The 24,034-nt window shown below is 34.9% G+C and overlaps 2 protein-coding genes and 1 long non-coding RNA gene across 5 annotated transcripts; 2 read left to right on the top strand and 1 right to left on the bottom strand.

Annotated features, from left to right (window-relative positions):
* Positions 1-1,230: 1,230 nt before the first annotated feature.
* LOC132623310 (uncharacterized) lies at positions 1,231-7,062 on the bottom strand. 2 transcript variants are annotated; one of them, XR_009576192.1, is made up of 2 exons: positions 1,744-2,631; positions 1,231-1,675 (listed from the first exon to the last, which is right to left on the bottom strand). XR_009576192.1 is itself a non-coding variant. In XM_060338046.1 (2 exons), exons 1-2 carry the CDS (start codon positions 7,059-7,061, stop codon positions 1,625-1,627), a joined length of 627 nt encoding a protein of 208 aa, XP_060194029.1. In that variant the 5' UTR covers position 7,062; the 3' UTR covers positions 1,231-1,624. The 2 variants fall into 2 exon arrangements, 1 of the variants encoding a protein (XP_060194029.1); XM_060338046.1 differs by lacking the exon at positions 1,744-2,631 and adding an exon at positions 6,486-7,062.
* Positions 7,063-9,907: 2,845 nt separating this feature from the next.
* On the top strand, positions 9,908-11,421 carry LOC132623002 (uncharacterized). The gene is made up of 2 exons (XR_009576069.1): positions 9,908-11,037; positions 11,137-11,421. It is a non-coding gene; the product is annotated as an uncharacterized LOC132623002 (long non-coding RNA).
* A 2,876-nt stretch (positions 11,422-14,297) lies between these two features.
* Positions 14,298-21,736, top strand: LOC132621272 (ubiquitin domain-containing protein DSK2b-like). Of its 2 annotated transcripts, XM_060335474.1 has the most exons (8): positions 14,299-14,664; positions 15,973-16,710; positions 17,165-17,373; positions 17,519-17,632; positions 18,724-18,782; positions 19,225-19,253; positions 21,056-21,142; positions 21,238-21,736. In XM_060335474.1, the coding sequence occupies exons 1-8, from the start codon at positions 14,424-14,426 to the stop codon at positions 21,384-21,386; spliced, it is 1,626 nt and encodes a 541-aa protein (XP_060191457.1). In that variant the 5' UTR covers positions 14,299-14,423; the 3' UTR covers positions 21,387-21,736. The 2 variants fall into 2 exon arrangements, with proteins under 2 accessions (XP_060191458.1, XP_060191457.1); XM_060335475.1 differs by lacking the exon at positions 21,056-21,142 and having other exon boundaries at positions 14,298-14,664.
* The last annotated feature ends 2,298 nt before the right edge of the window (positions 21,737-24,034 follow it).

Raw genomic sequence — 24,034 nt, 5'->3', positions numbered from 1 at the left:
AATTTTCAATACATTAGAGGTTTTTTGCCCTTTCCGTTTCGCATTTAATGGAATTTCACATAGGAAAATAAACGTGTGAAATATTGATCGACTTTTATGCTCTTCAACATTAAAATATTTTGTAAGAAAATTGTGTTGTATTGGAAAAAATTAAAATACTTGATAATTCTAGAATATGTATAAGTTGAAAGTTTATTATTTTAGGTACGCATTTGACGCAAGATATATTCGTGCAGAAGACTTTCATACCTGGATGTGGCAAATGGAGTATGAAGTATACGTTACTTTCAAATTAGTCCAAAGATGGTAGAGAGATAAATTACTTTCTATGTCTTTCTAATTTAATAGAATTTTAGTTAGTTATATAAAATAGGTATAACTTAATTAACATGTTATAATTGGTTATTTACTTTATTTAAAAAAAAATATTTAGTTTTAATTACTATAGATAATTATATGTAGTTGACGAAACATAATTTGATTATACAACGGTCTTTACGTAACATCCTTTCAAAAAAATTATATTCCCTCTATTTCAATCTATGTGAACCCATTATAATTGGGGGAGCCTATTAGGTGGTTCTCTGATCATGTTTTTCTTACATTTTTTTTTAAATTGTTTGAATTATAAATTATCATAACTTGTACGTAGTACTTTTAATGGAGTTTCTAGATATATAAATTTTACTTTTACAAACTTGAAAAATCTAAGTAAAAAATTTTAAGATCAAAGCTATAAAGTTTGATCCTCGTACTTCAAAAAAGTTCACATAAATCGAAATGGAGGGAGTATCTATTTATATAAAATATCATTCTATGGAAGAAACTTAAATTTTACTATTAGTTTGACGGCATAAGTCAAAGCTTCAAGTCAGTAGTGTCTATTCACGGTCTCATATATCCCAATATAATAATATTACTATAATGTCTCGCTGATGTCTCCCTAAAAATGAAGATAAGTCGGAGGTGAGAATCAAGGCTTTTAAGAGAAGTTGTCTTAGAGGCTATAAAGATTAATATATCATATTAATAAGAATAATAGAATTTTATAGGTTTATATTTTAAAGGGTCGTTTGATTCAAAATTAGGACATTATTCAAATATAAAATAATTTAATTTCAAAATTTATATCAGAGTATTCCACCTAATCCCTTGAACCAAATCGCTACTCATGAACAAGAGATCAATGCGCTCTCATGCACTTTTGAGCTTTATGGTGGTAGCCTGGTAGGCCTCAAAATGTTTTGGCTCCTTCCTACTTTGTGCTCTTTCTTTCTATCTCTTTTATGGATGAAGAAGTTTTAGTGCCACGTTTGATTCTAGTACAAGTGCTAAATTTTGAGCATGACAAGACTAATGTCCTTTTTCTTTATGTCTAGATTTTTTATTTTTATTTTTTTTGGCTGAGAAGAGGAGATTTTATAGCTGAAATAAAGTGCAGAAAGTAAAAGGTCTTTACAATGCGGGGATAGATCTAAACGATTCTATCCCTAAATAGTCTTTGTTAATGAAAGATGCGATAAAGGGAAGAGAGGTGTTCCAAAATATTTTTTCTTCCATCACATGAGTTTGGACTTGTAAGGAGCTCCCATGTTTTGCCAATCGATCTGCAGTTTGATTTGCATCACGGCATACGTGTTGTGCCAGAGCGTTCTCCAATGCTTGGAGCAGGAACCTGTAATCCATCAACAAATTGTTGTGAGCTATAATTGTACTATTGTTGTTGAAGTGTTCTACTAATACCTTAGAATTTGTTTCCACTATGAGTGGGAATAGAATCTTTGTAAATGCCAATTCTAACTTCGATAGCAGAGCTTGTATTTCAGAGTGTAGAGCTGATTGAGTTGTGATGGATTTTGCAAATCCTACTATCCATTGCCCTGAAGGATTGCATATTACGCCTCTGCACCACCTTGGGTTGTTGCATTGTTGTATGAACCATCAATGTTGAGTTTATAAAGGTTATGAGGGGGTGCTGTCCACTTATTCCCACATTGGCTCGAAGTATTGTGATTAGTAGTGGTGGTGGAGGATAACTAAACATATTCAAGGGCTTTGTTAATTACAAACTGGTTGTCCGTATGCATGTTGGTATTGTTGAATATGTTATGATTTCTGTCAATCCAGATGTGCCAAAATGTGTAGGGGATGAGGATAGAGAAAGGAATAGGTGTGCTTTGGTAGAGGATAGTATTATCAGATTTCCAGTTGTCCTTTATCTAAGAGATATAGTCTGATAGCCTTGGAATATTGAAGTTGAAGAAGGGCCATACTGGGGCTCCTTTAGGGCATTGAAAGAATATGTGATACATGTGCTCTGGAGCATGACAGTGTTTGCAATTTTAGTTGTTTATTATTTTCCTACTTGCAAGATGTGCTGCTGTAAGTAGCTGATTGTGAAGGAGTAGCCTGAGGAAGAATCTGAGTTTGTCGGGACATTTTAAGGACCAGATCCATTGATGCTCAAATTCAGGTGGTTGGATATGATTGGCAATGCTATCTTGGTATATTAAGTAAGAATCTTTAGTGGTGAATTGGCCAGTAGGGGAGTTCCTCCAGTAAAACTTGTCCTGGTTAATTGTGAAGGGGGTATAAGTGTTATAGATCTTTTGGTGAATGTGAGGGGGTATTATAAAGGATAAGGCATCAGTGTTCCAATCTTGGTTGTGATGAAGGATGGAGTGGACATTAATATTATTTTCTTTACTATTCAGGGGTCCACTTGTCAAGTCCCTTAGAGAAAGAGTGTTTTCTATCCATTTGTCCTCCCAAATGTTGACATTAACACCATTTCCTATGGACCAGACAATGCCCTTTTTGTGCCTTAGCACGCTTTTAAGAACGTAAGAGTCTGTAGGCTTAGGAAAATATTGATAGGGGATTCTACTGAGTTTGTATTTATTTCTAATAATAGTTGCCCATGGTTTATCAGTCTAATGGTGGAATCTCCAAATGAAGCCTGCAGGAGTGACATATTGGTTCCTGTAGCAGCCCTTATATATATATATATATATATATATATATATATATATATATATTTATTTATTTATTTTTTTTTATTTATTTTTTTTTTTTTTTTTTGGTATAGTCACTCTTTTCCAGTTGATAAGGTGAACTTTTCTTTTTTTCAGAGGTGGATCCCCATAGGAAGTTTCTTTTAAGTTGGTCTATGTGTTTTCTAGTAGTAGCAGGGAGCAAGTTTATTTGCATCTGGTGGACAGGGATGTCATTAAGGACAGATTGGACAAGGGTGCACCTTCCTGCCATAGTAAACATCTTAGCTTTCCATCCTTGTAATCTGATGTTCATTCTATCTATAATACTTTGGTAGTCAGATTTTTTGGTTCTTATTGGTTATGGAGAAGCCTAAGTATTTTTCAAAGTCCTGAGATGTGCGCATATATAGAAGGTTGGAGATAGTGTCCATGGTTTCCGAAGAAACACTATTGGAGAAGATGATCTTAGACTTGTTGTGGTTTAATTTTTGTCCCGAGCATAATGCTAAGCTATTAAATGTGTTGATAATATAGGTTGCACTATGAGTAGTTGCTTCAACGAATAGGACTATATCATCAGCAAAGAGGAGGTGGGAGATGTGAGGACCTGATTGAGTGAGTTTGATAGGTTTCCAGTTACCAATGTCTATCTCATGATCAATTTTCCTTGTTAGGGCTTGGAGGCATATAATGAATATACAGGGGGAAAGGTGGTCTTCTTGCCTGATTCCTCTAGTAGGTTGAAAGAAATTGGTGGGCTTTCCATTAAGGAGGTTAGCAGTGTTTGTGGTGGTGATGCAATTCATAATGAGCTTGGTGAGGTTTCAAGGGAAGTTAAGGTCATCTAGGCAAGAGTGGATAAAGGACCATTCAAGTCGATCAAAAGTTTTTTCGAGCTCAATCTTAATTATTATTTTTCTCTTACTGTTAGTAATTTTTCTGAAAGAATGGATAGCCTCTTGAATGGTCATGTCATTGTCAGTGGATCTTCTCCCTGGTATGAAGCTATTTTGTGAGGGGCTAATCATTTTTTCAAGATGGGGTCCAATTTTGTTAACGATAATTTTGGTAATTATTTTATAAATGGTATTACAAAGACTAATGGGCTTGTAGTGGGTAATATGTATGGGGTTCTTGATTTTAGGTATAAGAGTAACATGGGTGTCATTGGTTTAAGGGGGAATGGTGTAGGTGGTGAAAGAATTGGTACAAGTATGTCTTAGGACATTCTTAGTATCTTCCCAGAATTTTTGGAAAAAAATGGGGGTGTAGACCATCAAGTCTAGGTGATTTTAGAGGTTTGAATGAGAAGATTACTTTTTTAATTTCAATAGGTGTTAGCGGTCTGGTTAGGCTATTTTGTTCAGTAGTAATAAGGGCATAAAGTGGTATGTGTCTATGAACATTTAGCTTGGAACTTGATTGTAGTCCTGTGCAGTATGTGTCTTTGAAATGGTTTAGGATAATAGTAGAGATGTCTTTTAGGTCATAAGTCCAGTTCCCAACAGTGTCCTTTAGTCCTAGTATTCTATTTTTTCTGTGTCTTTGAATGTTGGAGATATGAAATAATTTAGTATTAGCGTCTCCTTCATTAAGCCATTGGATTGTAGATTTTAGTTTCCAAAAGTCCTCATCTTTTAAAAATCATTACATCGGGTGATAAGGTGCTCCTCTAGGTCGTAGTGGTAGTTAGACTTGGTTGTGGGGTCTATTTTTTGTAACCCCTCAATTCTTGCTAGTAAAGTTTTCTTTTTATGGAAGATTTTACCAAGAACCTCTTTATTCCAAAAGAAAATATGATTTGTAAAATTGAGAAGGGTCGGGTTATAGTTAGTAGAGTTCTGTTAATGATATTGTACTAGTCCCTGAAAATCAGGATGTCTGAGCCACATGGTTTCAAATCTAAATCTATTTTCTGGTTTTCTGCTGGTCTGTCAGTGTTAAAAATAATGGGGCAGTGATCAGAGTGTGTGTGTGGGAGGTGTGTCAATGTAGCATCAGGGAATACGGTTAGCCAATCAGTATTTGAAAAAAACCTATCCAGGCGTTCTAGGGTAATACCCCCCCCCCCCCCTCTTTTTATTCGGTTAAAGTCCAAATATGCCCCTAACCTTTGCGAAATTGTACACATTTTCCCATCGTTAAAAGGTTGGTGCAAAGATGCCCCTAACGTTTTTTTTTTTTTTTTTGCCATACATGCCCTTGAGTTAATGGAAAATATTGGAGGGCATATTTGTTCAGTTTCGCAAACATTAGGGGCATATTTGAGCCTTTGAAATTCCTGAATATTATGGCACAAATAGTTCTCAGATTTTTTTGTAGTGCACTTTATGCTAGCCAATAATTCATTGCAACTGCATTTTGAAACTCCACACTTATCGTACAACCCCTCACTTTTCTCTCTTATTCTTTCACTTGTTTATGAAATGTCGGAAGCTTTGAGTTCTTCAAATAGCTGTGGAAGGATTTGTGGATGTGGAGTTGTGGAAGGGTTTGTGGACGTGGAGTTACTGCACTCCATCTCACTTATGGACTTCAAATAATTCTACTAAATTTCAGTTATGCGTGAAATTCACGAAAGAGCCAAACCACATTGAATGTTATGTAAGAAATTGTATAAATGCTTAAAATGTGATACTCTTTCTATTATTATTATCAAAATTTTGAGCACCGTGGGAGACATTTTTTCATGTGTCATAAGTTTAATATAAGTTATCTCCTTTTTTATGTTTATGTTTTATTGCGGTAATTGTTGCATCCATTATTGTGTAGATATTGGGACTGAGAACACAAAAAATATCCAGAAAGAACAATAAATTGAAAAATAAAAATGGTATTATCATTAGTAAAAAAATCTTTTGAAAAGGGAAAATGATGCTCTTGTTGTGAAAACAGTCTTTAAAAGATGTTTGTAATTGCATCTGCTCTTTTAGTTGTATAATTTTGATGTAATACAATGGTGGATGGATTGTAATTACAAATGTTTTTTTTATGTTTTGGAATGCAATGATATTTTGTGCCATAATATTCAGGAATTTCAAAGGCTCAAATATGCCCCTAACGTTTGCGAAACTGAACAAATATGCCCTCCAATATTTTCTGTTAACTCAAGGGCGTGTATGGCCAAAAACAAACATTAGGGGCATCTTTGCACCAACCTTTTAACGACGGGCAAATGTGTAAAATTTCGCAAAGGTTAGGGGCATATTTGAGCCTTTGACGCTTTTTATTTATTAGTCCACGTAAACCCTAAGTCTACAATGTGTATGTTTATTTAGGTAGTCTATAAAGGCAAAAGTCCTTCTAACACTGACAGGGTCTCCTCCATATTTTTCAGAGCCAGAAATTACTTCATTAAAATCAACACATAATATCCAAGGTTTTTTATTAAGCTTCCCAACGTCTAGATTTACACAACATTTGTATTTTATTCAAAACAGTGCTAGCATATACCAGAGAAAGAAGCCATGGTTGAGTTTGGTGGCTTACTTGGATATTTACATGAATTTCTTGACTGGTGATTGTGATTGGGTCCACCTCTAGTTCGTTGCTTTTCCACATGAATGCCACTCCTCCAGAGTATTCGTCAGCACTTATCTCAAATAGGTCAGTAAATTTGATGAAATCAAGCAGTGGGCAGTGGTTTACCAGTTTTGTCTCAGTGAGACAGATGACATTTGGGTTGTGCCATTGCACTAATGCTCTGAAATTTCTTTTGAAGTTGGGGTTGTTGCAACCCCTACAATTCCATAGAAGTACTTTCATTTCTGGTTTGCTATAAGTGATGGAGCTTCCTCCTTGTGCTAATGATATCTCCAAATGTGCTAGTAGTGGATGAGAGGGACATTTGGCCATGCGTATGTCTTCCTCTGTCAGAGTTGGGATCATTAGCAGTCCATACTTGTGAATTAAGGTGTATGGATATGTTCTAATGTTCATTGCTACCCTTAGTGTCTCCAATGGCACATTGATCAGAAACTTTCTTTCCTCGTTTTCGTGAAGTGTCAACGAGAATGTGCTCTTCAGTGTTACCGTTTGTGAAGGTATTATTAGTTCCATATTCATGTTGTTCGGTGTAAATATCTTTTTTCATCAAATTTGAATTATATTATCAATTTTTATTGAAGTATGATGAGTTACTTGGTAGTAATCTTTACATCATCATAAATGAACTAGATTTAGCCTTCAATGGTAGTCATTGAATAAAGTCTATTTTGATTCAAATTATTGTATTGTAGTGAAAAAATAATTAATTAAGTCAAAATAAATCATAAATGAAGTTGACTTGTGTATTGGCATATTCACTATATAACGGACATAATTATAATAGTTTTAGATCTTCAAACCATCGCATATCTAATGTAATCATTAAATAAGTTGTTATCACTCAGAAAGGAGGATTAATAAACAACGTGTTAAAGTAAGGATAGAGGTAATTGGTTAAATTTTCTCCTAATTATTTGAAATTTTTTAAACTTTGCGGTCGGATAAACTTTTGGTCTACTTTTAATTCTTGCATTTAGAAAAAGAATCTCATTTTGCCCTTGACCTTTAATGAAGTTATAACTCGAACTTGTAAGTTATAGCTAAAAATTGAGAGGTAAATTTAGTCCCTTTTTTCTCAAAGAAAAAAAGAAAAAGAAATTAAACATGCGCAGTCCACCCATTTCATGCTAAAACTCCATCAATAGCAATGATGATAGCAAATAAGAAACAAGTTGTTAAAAGCAACGATATGAATGGACCAAAAGTGTAACGCATGATAAATTTGAAATTTTAAAATAATACGTAGTCAACTTTTGACATTTTTTCAATGATAAATGAAGTCAGCTTATGTACTTTATATTCACAATTTTACTATGTAAGAAATGATTTAACGTTATAAATTGACTTGATTGCGCAAACATTTTTTCATAATCGTCAATGAATAGAACTTAAACTCATATGCATAAACGAAAATAGGTTTGTTGTACATATAGGATATAAAAAAGTCATGGTATAAAATTGTACATTATTTATTGCTTTATTTGGTTACTATTTTCTTTCCTGATATAAGTAATTCATGTATAATTACAATCATATTATTTTATACCACCTCCAATATGAAATAACTAATGCGTAGATTAATTGAACATTGATAATAATCATATTGATAGTAAGAACTTTTTTTGTGCTTGATTTCTTCCTTGAAGTTTGCAAAACTTACGCAGCTATGTTGGGTGGTTGGTACCAATAAAGAGATTATTGTGCAATAGTGCTTACATGATGCTAATATGGATTTCTATAAAATTTCAACCCTTAACAACTTAAAAAAAATAAAAGCATCATGTTTCACCTTTACTAAACGAGGGGATGCAAATACTCGCTTCTTTCATATAACTGTCAGCTCTAGGAAGAGGATACATAAAATTGTTTTCTTTAAAAATGAATCAGATGACTGGATTGATGACTCTAGGATGGTTTTTTATCACACTCTAAACTATTTTCAAATTATGTTTACTACCGCCCACGAACAGACCCTGTGGCCTGATTTTAAAATGGGGTTGTAAGCTTCTCAAAAATTGATCTCTCTTCACTTGATGCTCCATTACACCCTAGTGAGGTTGTGAAAGCCATCTTCTCTTTTAACCATTTAAATCCCCAGGCCCAGATGGGTTTCATCCTTTTTTTTAATCAAAAATAATGGAATATTGAAGAAAATTCTGTTTTACACCTTTGTGATCAAGTCTTTCAAAGATTTGACCTTCCTCCTGATATTAATAAAACTATCTTCTGTCTAATCCCTAAAATTCCTAAGGCTAATAACTTAAAAAAAATTCAATCCACAGGGCTTTGCAATACTATATATAAAGTCATTACAAAGACTATTGCTAATAGAATAAAGCCCCTTTTGCACCATCTGATTAGCCCTTATCAAAATAGTTTCATCCCTAATAGGAAATCTGGTGACAATGCTATCCTCATTCAGGAAATCATGTCCTATTTTAAAAATAAAAAGGGAAAGAAAATATGACATGGTGATTCATTGACTTGGAAAAAGCATTTCATAGGCTAGAATGGTCTTTTACATACCGTGCCCTTAATTTTTTCCGCTTTTCTCCGGGAATCACAAAGCTGATTATGCAATGCATTACCACTAGTAGTATTGCCAGTAATGTTAATGGGGCCCTTACTAGCTACTTTTCTTCTAGCGGTGCCCCTATCTCCTTATATTTTTATATTATCCTTGGAATTGTTATCAGTCTACATTAATCACCAGCCGAATATTAGAAAATGGGATCCTGTTAAAATTAATCCACGAGGTCTCAAATTTACACATGTATTTTTTGCGGACGATCTCATTTTTTTTTTAATCTCAGGTGTATAATAAGAGCTGTTCTACCATACAGCACTGCCTTAACCAATTTTGTCATCTATCTGGACAGCTTATTAATCATGCAAAATCAAAGATTATTTTTTCACGTAACTGTCCACAAAGTGTTGCCTGCTCTACGTCCATATTTTTAATATTAAAGTCAACACTTGTTTTGGCAAATACTTGGGTTTTCCAATACTCCATAATAAACCTAAACCATTGGATTACCAGTTCATCATAAATAAAATGTAAAATCGATTAGCTACATGGAAAACCAACTCCCTCACAATGGCACGAAGAGTTACACTGACACAGTCAACCCTAAATCCCATCCCTGGACAGTATATGCAATTTACCATCCTTCCTGCAAAAACACTTAAGCTCATGGATCGAATCATGCGCAATTTTATCTGGGGGACCACTAATACTAGGAAAAAGATGCACCTTATCAATTGGAATACTGTTACTTCCCCTAAGGAGCATGGAGGTCTAGTCATTAAAAAAGCTAGATCCAAAAACCTTGCCCTTCTTGGTGGCCTTACATGGAGACTATTAACTTCCCCTCATGGTCATTGGGCTAAAGCTTTAACCCAGAAATATGCTATCGGCACTTAATATGAATAGCTCTTTCATTTGGAAAGCTATACTACAATGGGTGGGAGATTCGTAATAAATGCATTCGATGGCAGCCTTCTCTTACCTCGAATCTTGACATGTGGTATTTAAAATGGGTCCCCAATATTGAAGCCCTTAGATACTGTATTCAAGGACCACTAACCAAAGCTGACCTAAATAAGAAAATCAGACATCTTTGTGCTACTGGTGATTGGAACCTTGATAATCTATCCTTTGAGTTACCTCTTGATGTACTACACCATATTCGAACCATTGCCCTTCCCCTTGTTGTTCATGGTCCAGACGTACCCTTTTGGTCACCCAATAACACTGTTACCAAATTCTCTACTGCATCTTGTTACCAATATATTGAGCACCTCGAATCTTCTCCTCCAGATTTTAAATGGATTTGGAACCTCAAGTCTCCCACAAAAATTAAATTCCTCCTCTGGCTATGCTATCATAATAGAATCCTCAGCCGAGAATATCTTCATCTTGTTGGGATTAACATTGACACCCAATGCCCTGTATGCCAGTCCTCTACTGAGTCCTCCCTTCATATTTTCCTACTTTGCCCTAGCACTAAAAAACTTTGGAATAGTTTTGGCATCACTCTAAATCACTAAATTTCTCCTCCACTCAACACTGGCTCGATCTCATTCGATTCAGCTCCCCTTTCTTACCCCATTACATCTCCAAGTGGGAGGCCCTTCATTGTTTGGAAAATCTAGATTACTAGGAATAATAACAACCACAACAACATTTCCTCCCCCAACAAATCTCAATACTTGTATCTATAGAGCTATCGAGTACCGTCTTTTGACCCAAAATGGACCTCTCTATAACCCCAAGTGATCCATACTCATCAAATGGCACCCTCCTTCTCCTTCCTGGTATAAACTGACCACAGATGGGCCTTTTTCCCCTTTCCCACAAATAGGAGGTATCGGAGGAGTATTTCAAGACTCCACAGGAAATTGCATTGCAGGTTTCCAAGGCGCAATATATGCACTCTCCTCTACAGGCAGAACTTCTTGTGCTCCAAGAAGGTCTTCAATTGGCTTGGGATAGGTAGCTTTTCCCTCTGAAAATTGAAACAGACTCCACTGAGGTGTTCAAGGCAATTTACCATGGCCACAATGCTAACCATACTTTGATTCTTTCTGGCAGCTGGTTAATGCTTCAGGGCGGAAGCTGGTGCTGCAACGTAATTTCAGACAAGGAATCAGGAGGCACATATGCTGGCTAAGGAAGCTTCAAAAAAGTTCGCCACCAAAGCTGTTCATCGTTTTGTTATCCCCCGTACTTTGTTTTGCAATCCCTAGATAGTGATAGGACTAGTAATATGGTAGCCAGGAAAGAACTAGATGAAAAAAACTGTAATATGTTAGCTTGTTTGGAAACCAATGTGTCCTAAGTGGCACCAATTTTGCTTGGAATATTTTAACTCTGCAGTTAATATAATAGTATCTTTGACTCTTAAAAAAAAAAAAAAAAAACCTTGACTAAAAATAAAATATTATTGTTCTCTTCGGCTTAATTTATATGATTTTTTTAATTTGAAATGTTTCAGAATATTTGACACTCTCAAACTTGACTGATTATGATTAATTGATTCTGCATAACTGTTAATTTATATAAAATTTTACAATATTTAATTGTGTTTAGATGTACTTCTGTTAGCACTTAGCAGTCGTTACAAAAACAGAATAGTGTCAAACGAATATAATAGTTATTAATAATTCACGTGTTTAGTTGTTGTATTAATATTTTTTTTTTCTTTTTACGCTATTTTTTAGACATAATACATAGATAGACACATCAAGCAAACACTTCAACTTTGAGTATGTACATCTAAACACATCAACTCTTCTCCACTATGTTTTGTGGGTAGCTTACGCTGACGTGACACACAAATTTTGAAAGTAATAGTAAAAACGAATTGAGGTGTTTAGATGTGCATTCTCAAAATTTGTGCGTTAGTTGTCAGTCGAGACCAAGTTTTAGCCCCATTACTACAATATAGCAAAGAAATAGCTCATCTATCTCTCTCGCTCTTTCTCTCTCTCTCTCAAGTGTGAAATCCTTCGAGCTAGGGTTTCAATTTCGTTTCTCCGTTGATCAATTGTTCAAGCTTCAATCAGTTCTGTATTTATTTGCACCTTATGTGTTGACTTACATTCAAACCCCAGTTGCATTAGAAGCGGTATATGCACCCCCTTTTTTATGAATAGTGGGCCCCATCCCATTCCCTTTTCTCTTTAATTTTTTTTACCTGTTCATACTTACCCGGACAAAATGTTTCTTCAATTTTTTTTACCTTGGATCCTTCACAGAAATCACCCCTAAACTTAAATTTTTTTTCTTTTAAATCTGGCCCGAAATCTGTTGAAATCGAAATTATTGGATACTGATTGTTTGAAAGCTGACCTTGCATTATAACATGGCTAAAAAAAATAAAAAATGGAAGCCATTGTTACGATTTGAAGCTTTGAAGGAGAAACTTGAAAATGAATTTTGTTGATTCAGTATTTGTTTGGAGAAATAGTGGTTGGTATATGTTCACAAAGTTGTAGGGAAGTTTTATCTTAAATTTGACCTTATTTGATTGAGTATTGGAAGAGATTGGATAAAAAATTGAGCTTCTTCTTTGGAAAGGATGACAAAGCTGAAATTGCAGATTTGCACTAATTGCTCACTTTGAAATTGATCAAAATCTGCCACCATTTTGCAATTAAACACTTTTTGGCCAATAACCAATTTCGATCTTCGAACCAAGTAGAAATTGGACGCCAAAATTCGATTTGAAACTCCATTGAAGATTGAGTTCCAACTATCTGCCCCCTCCCTTGAAAATTAATTGCATTTAAAAGGAATTGACTTTATTTCACAAAAAATAGAAAAGAAAGTAATTTAAAAGAAATCAGCTTAAGTTTTAATGTTAATTAATTATGTTACTAATTAATTATAAAGCATCTAATTAAAAAAAACACATGTACATATTAATCAGAAAATTTAACTTATTTTTTTCCTTTCACATTCCCTCAGGAGAGTGAGCACACTATTTGTCCTACCTCAGCACCAAATGGTGTATATATTATACTTTAAAATAATTTAGGGGGTAAGAAAACTCCGATAAAGATTAAGTGTGTCTTTGAAACTTTGTGTATAGTTGAGGGGATATTTATCCCTTTTTCCCAAAAACAAATATAGCATCATGTTTCACCTTTAATACTATTGTTTTCTTTGGCTTAATTTATATGATTTTTTTAATTTGAAATGTTTCAAAATATTTGACACTCTCAAACTTGACGGATTACTACTTAAAATATACTTTCTCCTTCCAGAAAAAATTATCTTACTTTTTTTTATTAGTTTGTCCAAAAAAATTGACACACTTCTATATTTAGAAACTATATAACTTTATGAAATGATTTACAGTCACATAAATATCTAAAGCTTGTTTTGGACAACACATTTCAAAAGTCTTTCTTTATTTCTTAAATTTTGTGTCAAGTCAAACTAAGACAATCTTTTTGAAATGGATGGACTAGTATATATACATTTTTACAATATTTAACTGTGTCAAGTCAAACTAAGACAATCTTTTTAGAACGGAGGGAGTAGTATTTTTCTTCTTATTACACTATTTCTTTTAGACATAATATTTTAACTTAGTCTCAACTAACAAGTAAATACTTCAACATTGAGTATGAGTATAGAGGCGGAGCTAGAACTTTTATTAAAAGGGTTCAAAAAAATAAAGAAGCAGACACACGAAGAAGTCAAGAGATTCAACATCAACTATATATACATACGTGTAATTTTTCATCGAAGGGGTTCGGATCAACCCCAGGCCCGTACTGGCTAGGCTCCTGTATGAGTATTAAACATCTGAACTCGTTTTCACGTGATATCTAAATTTTGAAAGTGACACAGTAAAAATGAGTTCGTGTTTAAATGTGCATTTTCAAAGTTTGAGTATTTAGTTAGTATATGGTGTGTTGTCTTGTTTTTATTTAGGCACCATTTGTCCATAGAAACTAAAAAAAAATCACTTTTTTTTTTAGTTGGAGTTGGAGTTGGAATTGGAGTTGGAGTTGGCTATAGTTTTTGAAATTGTAGTTTTGATGAAACATAGTTATAAAAAAGTTAAATTTTTTAAAAAATATGTTTTTTAAATTTTTGTTATTTCGAAATATAACTTCAAACTGTATTCAAAATTTTTATGGTCAAATGCTGAAAAGTGAAAAAGTGAAAAAAGTGAGAATAAAGTGAATAATTGTTATGGTCAAACGCTGCTTAAAGTTTTAGAGCCTGTTTGATGGGCTTACGCCTAAACAGCTTATAAGCAAGAATATAGCAAACAAATAGGCCATCTCTTGAAATCCTTGGAGCTAGGGCTTCAAATTGGTTTCTCCATTGATCAATCAATCGAGGTTGTTGATACTCAGAGTATGGGCGGAGGAGGTGATACTAATACAACCGTCAAAGACGAATCCAACGGTGGTGGTGAAACTGTTACCATCAATGTTCGATGTTCCAACGGTTCAAAATTCACCGTACAAGTCAGCCTCGACTCCACCGTCGGATCATTCAAGTCCATCCTTTCTCAGCCCTCCGTTATCCCTGCCGAGCAACAGAGATTGATCTATAAAGGCCGCATCTTAAAGGACGATCAAACCCTAAAATCCTATGGTATTACTATTAATTCATTAATTACTCCTATCTATACATTTTTCTTTGCGCCGAATATAGATACACACTTTTTGCTCCTTCACTTTTACTTGTCACATTTCGCAATTTTTGGAGCTAAATTGAATTAAATTAATTCATTATTTTGAACTTAAAATTTAGAGGTTAGAAAACTATAGGGAGAAAATACTATATAAGTTGCAATTTTTCTCATATTAATATGTTGACGAAATACTCTCTTAAAATATTGGTCAAAGTCTATGCAGTTTGAAAGAAGCCAAAAGCGACAAGTAAAAGTGAACCAAGGGAGTACTTTATTATTAATGCTTAATTATTTTTATTCGTTAAATATACTTTTTATTTCTCATGTTGCTGATCAATCAATCAACTCAACTATACCTCTATTACAAACTTGTTAGGGTTTGTCATATAAATGCTGTAAATATTCTTCTTTATTTGGCGTATTTGTTGATTAAAAAATGAGTCTTTTGTTTTTAACATTGTATGCATGTTCGATAACTTGTAAGTTATATAAGGATGGATGATAAATGTCTAGAGAGATTTTTTGTGCTTTAACTACTGAATGTACGCGACTATGAAAGCCAGAGATTTCTATTGGCTTGGAATGGTTTGCTGATGCATTTTTCTGTTCTTAGGGGTAATTTTAATTATTTGTTCAGCGTGGAAAAGAATGCATGTAAAGCTGTTTTAATAATAAAAAGAGAATGCATATAGGAGCTGTTTTCCGAACCGGAGGGGAATCTAATTTTGGAAATAATTCATTGGGAATATTAGCGGATGTTGTGAATTTTGTCTGTAGTGAAAGAGATGTCCTAGCATATGAAGGGAGTAAGTAATTTTGAGAGCCTAAATGCGACTAGGTAGACTAGTTGATGTGAGCCCACTCGCTCCATCTTTGGTAGGTAGGATTACCTTGACGAGGTATTTGTAATACTTTCTCGATTTAGAAGTGCAAATATAACCTCTGTGTTCGTATTCTTTCCCCAATAGATGGAAAGAGTTGATAAATGAGGTGTTAATGAATTAGGAAGTACTATATTTGTTTTATTTACCATATACTCCCTAATGTAATTAACTTTCTGATTCTTGTCTTTAACATGATGTTACTTGATGCAAATCACGTTGATCTGTTTCATGATTGTTTAGTTATTACCGCATTACATTCTGGATTGAGTTTTGAAATAATGTACTATCAGGATGCAGGAAACTTCTCTTTTATCCGTTCGCTTGTTTGCATGTTGCATACTTGCATGTTATTAGGCTGTCTAATTTTAATTTTGTGGCAAGCAGGTCTGGAGGCAGATCACACAGTTCATCTCGTCCGAGGTTTTGCCCCGGCTGCTTCTGCAAGTGCAACCAATGCTGTAAATCCAAATGCTAATCAGGATGCACCAAGGGATGCTGTCCCCAACGTAGGGGGGCCGTTTGCGGGAGCAGGTGGAGCTCCACTCTTTCCCGGACTTGGAAGTGGTGGTGGTCCGTTTGGAGCTAGACTTCCAGATTTTGAGCAGGTCCAGCAGCAGCTGACTCAAAACCCCGACATGATGAGAGATATGATGAATATGCCTCTTGTTCAGAATCTAATGAATAACCCAGAAATCATCCGCAACTTGATCATGAACAATCCTCAAATGCGAGAGATCATGGATCGTAATCCCGAGCTCGCTCACGTACTCAATGACCCTGCTACGCTTCGCCAGACAATGGAGGCTGCACGAAACCCTGAACTTATGCGTGAGATGATGCGGAATACTGACAGGGCAATGAGCAACATTGAATCGTCTCCTGAGGGATTTAACATGCTAAGGCGCATGTATGAGAACGTCCAAGAGCCATTTCTGAATGCAACAAGCATGGCTGGAGAGGCAAGAAATGATTCAGGGACAAACCCATTTGTGGCTCTTTTGGGAGCCCAGGGACATGGCAGAAACCAGTCAACTAATCCTCCATCTACTGGTTCTGACACAACTGCTAATCCTCCCGTTCCCAATACTAATCCACTTCCTAATCCTTGGGCATCAGCTGGCAGTAAGTTTTTACCAGTTTGTTGCTCTTTAACCGTTTTAGCTGCTAGATTTAACCTTGTTACTGTCATGCATCTTCAGTGTGAGGGTGCCATGAGGTCATACTTGTGCAATTTGTGCATAGAACTTGAACATCAGAACACGTGTTTTCTGTAGCCACTCTTTCTTTTTTGTTTTTCTCTAGTAAAATATTCCAATGTTAGCATAATCTTCTCAGGATTTATTAAAAACAATTTTATATTTATCTTTATCAAAAACCAATTTTATCTTTAATATGGAGAATATAATTATGTAATATTATTAGGTTCCTTTGGCTAATCAGAAGCTAATGTCTTATATATGCAGTGGACCTTTTCATAATGTTCTGATTGAGCATTTGTTATCTTGCTTTGTTTTTGTTATTATTATCTTCAACTATTTTTGATAAGCAAGGTATTTCTTCTTCATCTATTTTGCAGCTGGAGGTGCCCAAATGAATACCACTGCCAGGTCAAATGCTGCTGGGGATACTAGGGCACCCCCTGTTGGTGGTTTGGGTGCTTTGCCAGATTTGCAGCGAATGCTAGGTGGCATGCCTGATGCCTCTTCTGTTAATCAGTTGATGCAGAACCCAGCCATGTCACAGATGATGCAGTCTGTCCTCTCAAATCCTCAGTATATGAACCAGGTATTTATTTATTTATTTGGACTAAAGTTTGCATGCAGCCAGTGAGTTTAACGCTTTATTCTTCTTTCTCTTGGTTCCTTGTTTTTTGTTTGTGGTGGAAAATTTCCTGTCAAGCTTCTCATTTCTTGAGTATCTTGGTGGTTAGATTATGGGGCTCAACCCACAGCTAAGAAGCATGCTTGATTCCAACTCACATCTTAGAGAAATGATGCAAAATCCTGAATTTATTCGTCAGTTGACGTCTCCTGAGACGATGCAGGTAAAGAATCTCTCCTTGCTGTCTTTAAGTTGTGCTTGATTGGACTCTAGAGTGTGTACATGGTGCATGCAGTGTGGCAAATTAAGAAAATCGGATATCATTCTTTTTTTGATACGTAAAGGTAAACCATAAATTAGACTCAGAAAGGTTAAAGTACTATTAGAAATATGCTTAGTAGAATTGATGCTGTACAAGATAATTTAAAATGTAATATACAAGACACAAGGTTACATACCCGGAAGCCTATATATTTGCCTTGAGCTTTTGCAGATTGATCTAGTGAGAGCTGAATCAGATTGCTTTAGGTAGGTTGTCAGAACACACCAAGGGGTCACATGCTTATCAATGAGCTTATAAATGCAGCCTCACTATGTGTCAAAAATGTAGATGTGGCCTTAGTGTAACCATGCTCATCAAGCTGCCATATTGAGAAGGCACTAAATATTAATGTTGGACATCTAGAAGGAAAAAGAATTGAAAAAAGTTACTATGACAAATAAAGGGGAAAATAGCAAAAGGAAAAATGGAAACCAAAAAAAAAATAAAAAAATCTTGTCTATTTAATGCTCGTTTCTCTTGTTGGCCATTTTTGATCTACTTTCCAACCCTTGCAGTTAATCAATTAGATTCATTTGCTTTTTAAATTACGCTAAGCAATGTTTATTTACCAAAAGTAAACTTTACAGATTTTAGTGTCAAAGTATGATATGATAGAAACTGTACTTCAGATTATATTGTTTCAATATAGAAACTATACTTTAGATTTTATTATCATTGAAACTGTTTTACATTTTTATTTCATTAATATTAAGATGTTAATATATGTATCTTATGTCTCTTGAACATAATCTATGTTAGTTCTCATATTACTGGTTAAAACATTCTGGATTGAATATCCAGAATGTTTTCCATCTTTATAATTAAAAAGTTATTAATCTTGTCCATTTGGAGCACCAAGGGTGCAAAGAGAAGCCTTTTGATATGTGTCTGGACAGAGTGTGATGAGTGCATAATTCTTTGGGTATACTCTCTCATTACTTTTTTTTTTTTTTCAAAACCTTGTTCTGACTTATCATTTTTCTTCCTTTTAGCAACTTATGACTTTACAGCAAGGGCTAGTGGCTCAACTTGGTCGGCAGCAATCAAACCAGTAAGTCTGGACATTTCTGTGAAGAGGCTGATCATAATGGTTTTTCTGATATGATGATTTGCATCTCCTTTTCTCATTATGACTCATCATTTTCTTGTCTACTCACCAAAGAAAAAGAAATATTACCTTACATCATCTCATTTTGACTTGCCAAAGAGAAGTCTAAACCTTTTCAATTAACAACAACGACAACAACAACATACCCCGTGCAATCCCACAAGTGGGTCTTTGGGGGGGGGGGGGGGGTAAGATGGATGTAGACCTTACCCCTACTACCTTTGTGAGGGTAGAGAGGCTGTTTTCGATTAGACGTTTTTAATTAGGAGGGATAAAAGATAAACTTGTGAGTGGCTCAAGATCTTTCTTCTGTCTATTTGGATCAGTGGGGTAATTTTCTGCCTTGCATCTATCGCTTCTGACAAAGTATCTTTCTCACTTGCAGAGAACCGGGTCAAGGGACTGGCCGAACAGGTGATATTTTATTCTCTGTTCTTTCCAATTTGATATCCTCATAACTGTAATGTACCCGTAGGTTGTTCTGAATTAGGCTGGTAGGGAATGGTGGCATCCTGAAGCAAATAAACTTTCTTACACTTTCTTCCAAGCCTTGCTTAAGACTAGTATTTTGATGCAAAACTGGCCTAGTAGGAATAATACACTTTATTTTTGTGATTCACATTATTTGTACCATATGTTTCATGAATAGACATATCATTTTTGTTTATTCAACTGAGAAACCTACTACTTAGTTTTGTTATATTGCATATGTATCTTAAAATTGTACAAGGATGACAGAGAACTGATTCGGATTTATGCCTGTTGGATCTGTAATAGAGAGTGTATATTGTTGTTAAAAATATTGATTGAAATTTGTAGGATGAGAAAGACGGTTCAGTGGGGATTTAGAAGAATCAAATTCAGATAAAATACATAAATGTCATAAATGAATTGTACAAAGTAGTGACATAAGTGTGAGAATAGTGAGATGAGATACAAGTCTCTACCTGCGGAAAGTGGTTTACTTCAGGGATCTGCATATGCTATTTTACGCTAATTATGGATAATAGTCTTAATTGGCGAAATTAGCGAGAAAGTAAACTAAATTTGGAACTAGGAAGAAGAACTCTAGTTTTAGGTATGTAGAAGTAAGACAAAAAAAAAGTAGTAAGTCAAATTAATTTCACTGCAAGTTATAATAACACCAGTGAAGTGAGGTTAGATGAGATAGTGGAGCCAAAATGTAGACTAAGGAAATATTTGGTTCATATGTGTGGAAGATGATGTGAGGCACAAGTTAAAAGAGGATCGTTGAATGGAGAAGTGCAAGCTGCTAAAGAGAGTGATGTTATATGTGGATGCCTAACAAAGTGAAACACAAGTTCTATGCAACGACTGGCAGACCAACAATGTTATATGGGAATGGATGTAATATCCACAAGATAAATATCATGAAGATGCATGTGTAAGATGTGGATGTTTAGTCATACGAGGTCATTAAGATTAGAAATATCACATCTGACAAAAAACAAACATAGAGGATAAGATGAGAGGTCAGTCCATCTCCTATGTAGACCTCCATATGCACTGGTCAGTATGTGCAACAACATGATGATTGAAGGTGATCAAAGAAGACTAAGAAGACCTAAAATCACAGAGTAGAAAATTGTATTAAAAAGACCTGCAGATCTCGAAACTAATATGGATTTAGCCAAGATCATAATAAATAGAAGCAAAGAATCCATATATGCGTTGTTAAGTCTTTTATAAGGTCAAGTGTTTATCAGGAATCTCTTTTTAATTGTTAGATACTCGTTTGTTCAAAATAAGGATAAGGTAAGACTTACGGGATTTAGAGAAACTCTAGTCTTAGGGAAAAGCTTTAATGTTTTCAAAGTAGGTAATCTATATGTTCCTTAAAAGATAATTATTTAGTACTGGAATAAAATGAACCTGATTAGAACAAATTCGGTCCGTCTGACTCACTGATTTGAGATTTAGGCATAGCTGATTGATTAGTTTGATGGGTGATTTAGATTTCAGCTTGATTCTTGATTGTGAAGCTCTCGCATTCAGGTGGCCTGGTTGACTGAAAGGGGTAGCAATTTATTATGCTGATAGAAATAATGTAGGAAACTATTGCCTATTTTCTTGAGTTGTGGAAACACCATGTATAATGTATAATTAAGGTTGGCCAAATACAATGCAATTGTTAATACACTTATGTATTAATGGCTAGTTAACTCACATCAGCTAGGTGATTTCAATAATTTCAGCATTTAACAACCCGGGAATGGAAATGCTGAGGAACATGTTTGGTGGACTTGGGACGGAGGGTTTGGGTGTCCCCGGCAGATCCAATGGTTAATTTATTCTCTGTCTTTCTCACTCTTTTGCTCTCTCTCTCTCTCTCTCTGACTTAGCCGATGCTCATATTCCTGTTGATGTCTTATTGTAGTGCCCCCTGAGGAATTATATGCAACTCAGCTAACCCAGTTACAAGAAATGGGCTTCTTTGACACCCAAGAAAATGTCCGGGCACTTGTTGCCACTGCAGGGAATGTGCACGCTGCAGTGGAGCGACTTCTAGGAAACACTGGACAGTAGTGTATGGATATTGTCTTTTGTATGACTATATAGCTCCTGGTGGGGACAGATGAAAATTTTGATGCGGACAGAAGAAGCATCGAAATAAACATTTGGAGTTTGAATTTTTTTGGAACGAACTCTCGTAACATCCCCTCATTGTCTCTTCCCTCAGACCAAAAAGGAGATTGGTGGACGAACAAGTTCTTCAGTTCATTGTACATACGATGTTAAGACCAGTCCCTTAAATTGTTCATTATAATATGATTTTATCGCACACTTTCCTGTAGCATTTCCTTTTCGCTTTGCTAGGTTGAACAATCTGCTGGATTCTAAATTAATTGCCCGCTGTATCTGTCTTTTTTGGTCAACCGAATTTATTATTACCGCATAAGTTGTTTGTGGTGCTATGGCATATAGAACAAAGCTGAATGATCGTACAATGAGAATTTGATCAAACCGACTATGATTTGGGAAATGCTGATCGAGATGTACTGCAAAAGGTAAATTCAAGATGTTCTATTTTAGTTTAAGAAGCAAGAATAGATCTCTGCACACAGGAGTAACAAAGCTGAAGATATATTTCAATTGTAAGCAGGATCACTGTGTTTGTAGGTTGGACCAAGCAAGTTGGTTTGGACATTCGCAAACCAAAATAAAAATAAAAAGGAACTAACTTGTCATTTGTGGCCACATGAGTCTACGTATTGGGAAATGCCAATTTTAACAACTGATAGCGATGTTAGTAGTGTTCACACTGAGGATTAAGTTGGAAATCCCTGGAAAACTTTAATTTCATGTGGTCTAACAGCGAATTTGATAACGTAATTAACAAGCATAAAATAAAATTTGGAAATAAGCATGAGGTAATTGGGGAATTGGGGAAGAGTATCGCTTACTTGAGCTGGACTTTTTCAGATAATTAGTTGGAAATTTCACATAACTCTAAAATGTATTTATGATTCATAACTACTATTTAATTTAATTACTTTTAGTAGCTAAAGTGAATTTTCAATTTATTGCTCGAAGCTATGTTGTCTTCATACGCTCAAATTCATTTGCTTTACCCTTCTTCCAAATTTCTCTTGATCTCCCACACCTCTCTCTCTATTCCCTTCAAACATCAATCGATCGTTTGAGATCGAGTTCTTCTTCCACATAACAACCTGTTGAAAGGAGTGAGGGATTAGCTCCGAGTCTTCATTTTTGAGGAGTGGGGACAATATCAGGCTTGATGACGATTTGATCGGTGATTGCGGTCCCACCGGAGACATGTGGTGAACGACGGACAGTGATTGTCGCCATCTTTGAAATTCCGGTGGTCAGGGAGCTGCTTCCGGTGTTCGATGGAAGTGAAGTGAATGTATAATTATTAAGAAATTTAGGATTTGAGTGTATTCTCCATTTTTTTTTAGTATAAATGCAATGTATTTTGTAGATCTGAGTGTATTCGTCTAGCTGGGATCAATGGCTTCTTCTCCTTCTTGTATCTCAGATCTGAGTGTATTTGTCACTTTTTTAGTATAAATATAATTAAGTTAAATGTATAGGGGTGATTGTATTTTTGAGCAGACTAGATGTATTTGACTGTATGTGTTATTTGAATGATCTATATACATATGTTAGCATGCATTTTTTTCGAGTAAATACAGTATATTTGAAATTTTGTTGTTTGTATACAAATATTTTGCCCCCGTCATTGTTTGATATGGCCGGTTAACGTTTTTGAATACAGCCGAATACACTGTACACCAGTGAAATACTAGCCGGCGACAACTCAAGTTGAATATAATTCAACCTTGCGACGTCTAGCGACGACCTTGCTAATCGAGGATCGAATATATTCAAATACAACCAAAACAAAAGGATATATCAATATATAAATACACTGGAATACACAGCCCCTTCGTGTATTTAAATACACTGGAATACGATCATTTTCAATACACATGTATTGAAAGAAAATAAGGTTGGATGTATTCAAATACATTCAAATACACGCGATATCAAATAAGGTTGGATACAACTGAACAATGTATTCAAATACATGCGAATTGTCCTAAAACTAGCTCGAAACCGTAAATAAGTAAAAGATAACTACAATTGGTTAGAAGCTTTATATTTTTATGTCTATGATATATTTTATTAACTGTATTTAATATGTACTTATTCGTACAACAAATATAAAGTATCATATGCAAAACACGTGCAAATTAAGCGCAGGATACTTTATAATTTTAATTTGTACAATAGCATTTGGGGGAAAGGTTGTCAAGTAAATTGTATATGCATAAGGTCATGCTTCACTTATTTCATTCTTTTCCTTGTCCTTCACTTATGTAGGGCACATGAATTCTCATTCTAATCGAGTGTGGAAAGGAGAAGAAGCAAACAATATCACATACACACACATCCACCCCCGGATGATTTTGGTGTGGAAGAATGAATATATGTTTTTAGTTTATATAAATTATAATACTTGTTTGCAGGATCAGAGCAAGAACACTCTTGATGTTTGTAATAAATCCAATTAATTAATTTGCTCTGATCAAACATATGTACGTTGTGTTTGTAATATTAATTTTATTCAGACTTTGATTGAATGACGTGTTTCTTCTGCATACTTCTTGATATGTATATGATTACTTGGTTTAGATTAGCTACATGCA

This window comes from Lycium barbarum, chromosome 12 (genome assembly GCF_019175385.1).
Source record: "Lycium barbarum isolate Lr01 chromosome 12, ASM1917538v2, whole genome shotgun sequence".
Lineage (NCBI taxonomy): Eukaryota > Viridiplantae > Streptophyta > Magnoliopsida > Solanales > Solanaceae > Lycium > Lycium barbarum.
Note: the sequence above shows the minus strand (reverse complement) of the source record. Positions and strands in the feature narration are given on the sequence as shown.